The following is a 7,823-nucleotide window of genomic DNA, read 5'->3' as shown; positions in this document are numbered from 1 at the left end:
CAATGTTAGAATATATTTCCAATTCTCAGATTCTTCCATAATTGTGATTTGATACAACGCAAAATCATAAATTCTTTACTGCATGAATGTAATGTGCGCTACACGCACACACGTGTGCACAAGTTTTTTTAGGGATTTTTCATACCAGTAATGTGTCTATGAAGCAAAGATAAGTATCTTAACAATTCTTTGGTGATATTTAAAATGACAAACTTTGGATTCGGTATTCCTGAAATAATTTTTGGTCTTCGGTCCTGTTGCGTTAGATAAACTAGATAGGATGCTTTGGAGTGAAACACAAGAAGGAGAAGTCTTTTGTTTGTATTAAGAAATATTTTATTAACAAAACAGTAAATTCCACTTGCTTAGCATTTCCAGTAATGGATAAGTTGGCCTTGCAGTAAAATAAAATTGTAAATACCTATCACACAAAGCACTATAATGTTAGGGGCATCTGGCCTCTTTATTTTTTGGGGAATGGACCATTTCACACATTACTTTAGTATTTTGTTAAGAAAGGCAACACAGTACAGTAATAGAAAATATGCCACCTCAGTCTGATAAATTACAGTATGTAGATGGAAAACTAGGGTAGGTAGCTTGACCCCACAATGGCGTTTCTTTAAATTTGCCAAATTTTGCAGCGTTGGCATATATCTGTTCATTGTATTTATGTAAAATAAAATAACAGTAATAAAAGTTGTGGATGTTAAATATGGTAATTATATTTCTCGTTTTAAGTTTGGTCACTTGTGTTACCTAGTTAATGCAGTATTAAGCAATTTAGAAAAAAAAAGCAGTTAGTTGGCATAAATTATGGTAGATGAATACAGAGTTCCAATTCTAAATACCCACTCTGGCCCAAACAATACACTACTGTTTAAGTTCTTATTCAATTTCACATGGTTAGTCAAGTTCATTCCTTTATATTTAGCAGAGTACAGGATGTGTTATATAAACATCCAACACACGTTTGAGAAAAACAAGATTAAGTAACCAGCTTCTTATCCTCACTGCAACCACCTGCCTCTGAGTACCGCTGTGCTGTTGTTGTGTAAAGTTGGGATTCCAGAGTCAGACAATCTGGCAAGGGACAATACCATACGTACTTTATTTGGAACATCCTCGTCGCCACATCTCCAAACACTCACAAAAATAAGAAAGCCCTTTTTTAAAAAAATACATTATTTTACTATTAAATTTGTTTGGCAATCCCTACAGAATGGAAGGTTCATATCGACTTCATGCATTTCATAGGTATGTTTGAGATAGCTATACCAGTTTCCTTCGTTTCCATCAGCCACAGAGATAAAAAAACAGAAAAGTTGTTGCTTTGTTGCCACTGCTGTTTAAAGCTAATTTTAAATTCATTTTTCCTGTCAGTAAAGCGTGAAAATCTCCTGGGAAGCCATCCAGTGAATCAGTTGATTTCTCTTCGTGTATTCTCGCTCAGTCTAATGTATTCTTTTTGAATTTCTCTGTAAGCAATGTGTTACTCAATGATTTATTGCTCTGAGCCTACTCAAACATAACTAAAACAATATATATCATTTTTAATATGAGGATATTCCAGCATGTACTCGTTGTAAACACAAGTATAATATTAAAGAATAATACTACAGAATCAACCGATCTTAAAATACTTTGTGTTGTGGCAACATGTGCATGTTAAAAAGTGTTCTGGTAAGCACATTATCCACATTTTATACTTTTGATGTCTCTTACAAAGAAATCTGTCTCAGTTATAAGAGGAAGAGTTTTTTTGATTAAAGCCTTTGCATTTGTGTTTACAGAGGATATATTCATATGGGTATAACAGAATACTTGATTATGCTAGGTTACCTTTAATGATTTTGATTAAAATAAAACTAAGAACTCAAACCTGATACTTCTTTTAAAGATAGTATTTTGGAATGTCAAACTTCATGAGTCTTACAGTACCATCCTTGATACATTAAGGGAATTATAGAGTAAAATTATTTTATATATTGATAGTTGCTTCCTGATCCTTTTCTTTCATACACAGAACTCAACAGTGATTAAAAAAGACTGCTTGAAAAGGTCAAAAAACTTTAGTTGTCTCTTATGTACATTCATACGCATCCCCATCAGCATCCTCACAACAATGCAAATTAAAGTGAAAAAAAACCGCATAATATTGGCTGGAAAAGAAAGTCTTGGTTGCTTCAGATGTCATAAAACGTCCTATACCTAGCAACACTTAGAACATTGAAGTTACCAAAAATGGCTGGAGCGAATATATTTTGCATTGTCTATACAACAGGCTATAAAACATCACTTATCACAGTCCAGAAAGCACATATAGATGTGTTTTATATAAACATATGTTGTAACATAGTAAGCGTGCATGAAAATCCTTCCAATGATTGCATCTATGCCCTCTTGTTTTCTTGTGAAAAAAGTGCCTTATAGTTTACATTTCTGAAAATAAGGCCTCCAAACTATTTTCCTCACACCAGAAAGGGGCTTCTTATTTGTACTATACAGACTTCTTCTGCAAAGCCAGCACCTTCATTGTGAATGCAAGTTCCAATCATTGGTTCATTGCACTTGGCAGCAAACTCTTTAAGTCTGCGAGTTGAGCCATGACATATTATGAAAGTCTTATCTGGCAAAAAAGACTAACTCACTTTTCAAGAAAGTGCGAGCACTTTGGCTAATTCCAGATCCATAGGTAGCTTTTTTGTATTGTGCCTTGGTGTTGATTTTTCCTTGCTTTATGAATGCGTGGCTGTCATCATTGTCTTTTGAAAATGTTCCAGCAACATAAAGTCAGGCAGAGTAAATGAAAACACTGTATTAGGGAATTTTATTGGCTGCTGTTATTGAGAAACAAAAGTTCATAATGCTTGTTTTTCTTTAAAAAAAAAAAAACAGTCTCCGCTCTCTGATTGCATTCCCTGTCTTCTTCTCTGTGTGCTTCATAAAAAGTAAAGTAAATCAGTTTCTATTATGTCTCTGATAAAATGGATAATTCTATACAAGAGTTAATAGGATGTTCTTATCAGACATAATATTCTTTATCCTTATTTTTCTTGTTTTTGTTGGAACTTTTAGCACTGTTGGGCTGTTTTTCCTTGATGACAGCCCCATTAGACTGTGCTGAGTTACTGATGTAGTTTCGACTTTCATCAACATGGTAGGAACCTTCATCTCGGTTTCTGTACTTGTACATGGCATAAAGTAGGATGAGGATGCACAATGCTGCTGCTGCCACGATCCCAACCACCATGCCTGTTGTACTGCTGGACTCTCGAATGACTTCAGCTGAGCCAGGAAAAGATCCTCCACCTGGTCTAGTTGGATTTGCTGTGGGTAAGTCATGAAATAAGGAAGTCTTAATTAGTGATAAAGCACAATAAGGAGTAAGAATAATCAGCACCATGCAAGAATACATGATCTCATGAAAGTAGATCATAAACCAATTTATTAGAACAGAGGCCACACTGTACTTGGTTAAGCAGTACCTTTGAATGCACATCATTCTTTATAGATTACCATTTAAGTTACATCACCAGTGTAGCACATAATACAAATGCAATGCATAAGTGAGTCAAGTGTTGTTTATTGCTTGATATATAATTTTCATAGCAAATTGGAAAAGACATATACCTGGCAAGTTGAGTAGAAAGAGTTGCCATAGATTTTGCTTCTGCTAAAGCTAATCCCCAAGAACAACCTGCTCTGGGTCAGGAATATTGTTCCCTTGGTGTCTAGCTTTTGATGACGTCACCTATGTGAGTAACTTGCCAAATACCTACACCAATATATGTACTAGGAAAGAGGTAACATGCCAAATAATGATTAGACACAAATTATTGGTGAAAAACTGAGATCAACTTGACTTCTTTTCCTGAAATGAAAGTGTCAGGAATTATAGAGCTATGAGAAGTGAGGGCTGTCCTCTATGGTTCTGACCTCAAGCACAGACAACAGATTATACATTTAAGATTCAGTAAAATATCTCACATAATCAGGGAGATATGGGGCAGTCGGAACTATGGGCAATGCCTCCATCTCACCAAAAAACCCACTAAGGCCAGTACAGTGTCCTCTGGTAAATAGCTTACTACTTATCTAATTGAATGGAAGAAACCACAAATAAAGAAATGAAGGGTTGCCTTTAAAGAGCAAAACCAGGACGAGTAATATTCTGAACACTAAAAATCTTAAACAGATGGCAGACTGAAGTTTGCATTTGAACTTGCATTTTACATAGTGCTAAATATCACACATCTATCATTTATTTTTAAGTGCTTTATGTAAAAGATGTTACTATTACACAACTCATTGTACTCAATTTACCTACCTCAGATGATAAGCCTGCCTTGCTTGGATTGAAACTCATGACCCCCCCTAACACAGGTTGGTCAGCAACAAACTTTCAGCTCACTTTGTCTTCATTGTGGCCATAAATGACCCTTGTATACTTTCACCATTTTGAGTGTTTTCAATACCGGGTGATACTATTACATAATTTTTAACTCAGTTATCCACCAGAGAGGAAGCATATGCTTTGTCAGGATTGAAACTCATGAACTCCAGAACTCTGAGGTTTCTCAGCATTTAACGTTCAGTCTTAGATAACCCATGTAGAAATATTCAAGAATTAAGGTGAATGCACAACCCAAATGTTCAACCAAGCAAACATCATATTTTAAGATCGTAGCTTGGCAAAGCCTTGCCACACCCCCCAATGATTTTCTAAAGTGTGTGGAAACCAATAGACAACTTGCATATCTGCTTTACAGCTTTACTGTATCACACATGATACTGAAAGATGTGATGTCATTTTAACTGTGGAGCCAATAAGGAAACTGATTATGCATACACGAATGAAGATCATTAGGTACCTTAGTCTAATTCCAAACCAGTATTTAGGCAACCTCAATGAGAGTGTTAAGATGGATAATCAGCTGTTGATGGATTTGCACTATAGTTTTCTGAGCCACCCCATTGATGATAAAAAAGGCAGAACCTGTAAAAATGTGAGTAAATCGATAACTACAGAGCAAATTCTGAGAAATTGTATTGTGTGGCTAGATTATCGTTGGTTGATTTGAAGCTGATATATCACTGGGGGCTTGCTGCAGCTGTTTACCAGGCTGGATCTGGTACCAAGTAGCTCATCCAGAACTGGAATCAGGAGAAATAGTTCACTAAAAGTCCAAACCATTTGTGAGTTGAATAACCTCTGTAATAGCAAGGATGGAGTTTTTAAATGAAGAAAGTAGGGTGTTTACCAGTGAGCCAAGAAACACTATTTGAATTTTAAGGATTACAATAAAAAAAGAAGAGACAACCCTGCCCTGGACTATCACAATTTGATGGACTGACTATCTTGGATTTGTAAGTACGTACCACCCAAGTGGAAATAGTTGAAAACAGTTGCATGCCTAGTTTTTCTTGGATGGGCAAGGGCCAGATTCTAATGTTTTGGCTAAGGTCGTTGCTAATACCTGGAGGCTGAGTCACTTGCTTGCTTCTGTCTGAGGCCCTCATTGGGGTAAGTGTGATGTAAGCATCAACATGCTCAATTTATGAAAACATTTGTAAGTTAAGGAAGAGTTTACCATCCTTAAAGCGCTTTGAAGTGAGGCAGTAGTTTAGGAAGAGGTTTAAGACCCTGAGATGGGAACATGGACACCTGTATAGAAAGCCTAAGCACGATGAAACAGAAGGTTCGTAGTTCCAGAATGTCAAGGGATGTTATTGTATGATGTGTTTCAAACAATGTCTTTATATGGATACTGTGAAACCAAAAAGACCCATTATAGGCTGTCCCTCTATTTTCAATAGACACAGGTGAATGCTGAGATAAGGAATAATATTTACTGCATAACTTGTCAGAGTAGAGTTTGATTCTGATAAATATGAAGCAGTACCTTCAGGGGAGATACCATTCCTCCTGACCACAAGTGTACAATGTTCCCATGACCTGGATTTACCATGTATGGTAACACAAGACTGGATTTTAGTGTCTGTAACAGCTGGCTGGTAATATTGAGTATGGATTAGCAGGGACTGCAAGGACAAGCAAACTGATGCCCCCTACTCCTATGGCGAGGTAGCATGAAATTATCCCTTATGCCAGCTCACAGCCTCACTATTCCCTAGTATGCTCTTTACCACTCCCCTGCCATTCACTATCCCACTTTCAGTTCCCACCTGCTCAAAGCAAAAGTGGGAGCAGAATTGTCCCCAGAATCCAGAATTCACATGTGGAAACAGATAAGGTAATTCTGTTTCTGCATGTATTAACCAGTTCTAGGGGCAATTACACTGTGCAGGAGCATAATTGTTATCTAAATTTGATGATCCCTAACCCAGTAATGTAAGGTTTAAGGCATATTGTATAGGGGAGAGAGTTGTGAAGACTGGCCCTGATAAGTGGAACGATCAGCCCTGTTAGAAATAAACACAATCTGATTAGCTCAAAACACAGTTCTTAAAGATTCTCTGTTCAACCCCTGTTAGCCATGGTATGAGCAGCAAGCTGCCTACAGAGAAATGCGTGTTATGTTCAGGCAGTACCAACAATTTTTAAGTAAAGAACCCAACACAATAAACTTCCTCAATCAATTTAGATAAAAATAGAGAAAAGATGAGTGAGAAAAGAGACACGGAGATCATTAAAATTGGACGGTGGAACAGAGATATACATTTTTTAAGTTGTAATGCAAAAAGCACCTGCAAAAACTAAATAAAGTGGCATTGAAAAACAGTTTGCATTTGCTTGAAAGCTAGGTGTTATTACAGGCTGACCTCAATGGATCTTAGGTCAAAGACATAAAGCGGGTCATTCAAGTCAGATTTTTAATCTTTGTGCTCTGAAATGGAAATGGAAATCCTTCACTTGGGCAAGATTGGAAGCAATAGCTTTGCATGGCTCCCAAATGCCAGATTCTTTTACAACTAGATTCCACTGAACCTGTTTTCAGTGCAATAAAAAAATTCAGAGTGGGACGAAATCTGTTTTCTTACCCACCTGAGTTTAGATCACCCTTGGAATGCCTCTCTATACCTCACTATGCCTGACAATGTTCCACATTTCTCAAACTGCTGGGAAAGTTCTTTCTTATCAATCCTACAGCCGACCGGCCCTCATGGCAGGTTTCTAGGCACATGTTCTCTCTCTAGCTAGAGCTTCTACAGGGTACAGTCCTTAGCGATCAACTGAGCCCTTTTAGAGTCAGAACTCAGGAGTCATTCTGCTTTATGTGTCCCTGGAACAGGCAAACAGAAGGCAGACCAACTGGCTCTTGAAAGCTCAAGTCCCAGGTGCCAGGAGAAGTCACAAGTCTTTGAGTACTTGAAGTCTCTACTTTCAACAAGAGTTAGAAGTCTCCAGCTAGGTATTCTTCTTCAGATGTAGTTTTTCACTGTCAAGGAATGATGTATAATGTAGTGAGGTTCAGTTGAGTGAACAACATTCCATACTCAATCCCCACATCTTTTTTGCTGTATTCCTACCTCCTTTTGCATCGCTTTCTCTTTTCTTTACTATAAAATTTCTTAGTATTTCTATATTCAAGATGACTGAAACTTCATCTCCGTGAAGGAGCTCCAAGCTGAATCTTAGCCACGCACCTAATCAGAGGAGCTCTTCTTCCCTCTGGCATGGTCACAATCGTTCTCCCTTCGATTGTAGTTGGACCAAAGTGTCTAGGATGTCCCTGGAGATGATTAGGAGTGGATTTTGCAAACCCCATTTGGGATCACTATGGTAAAAGAAGTATTAGGTTGTTGTTTATTCTACCAGCTATCCTGTACCCCGCTCAGAAACATAAACCCTGCTATGT

At 37.4% G+C, this 7,823-nt stretch overlaps 1 protein-coding gene across 9 annotated transcripts in view; it reads right to left on the bottom strand.

Annotated features, from left to right (window-relative positions):
• Positions 1-313: 313 nt before the first annotated feature.
• The window catches only part of NRXN1 (neurexin 1), a 1,628,124-nt gene continuing 1,620,614 nt past the window's right edge, over positions 314-7,823 (bottom strand). For all 9 annotated transcript variants that reach the window (XM_085612721.1, XM_085612723.1, XM_085612729.1 and 6 more), the window contains one exon: positions 314-3,330. In XM_085612721.1, the coding sequence (XP_085468847.1) occupies positions 3,026-3,330 (305 nt within the window). In that variant the 3' untranslated portion in view covers positions 314-3,025. The remainder of the gene's footprint in view (positions 3,331-7,823) is intronic.

The sequence above is a fragment of the Triturus cristatus genome, chromosome 6 (assembly GCF_964204655.1).
Source record: "Triturus cristatus chromosome 6, aTriCri1.1, whole genome shotgun sequence".
In the NCBI taxonomy this organism is placed as follows: domain Eukaryota; kingdom Metazoa; phylum Chordata; class Amphibia; order Caudata; family Salamandridae; genus Triturus; species Triturus cristatus.
The sequence above is the reverse complement of the archived record's forward strand: the minus strand, read 5'-3'. Positions and strand labels throughout refer to the sequence as shown.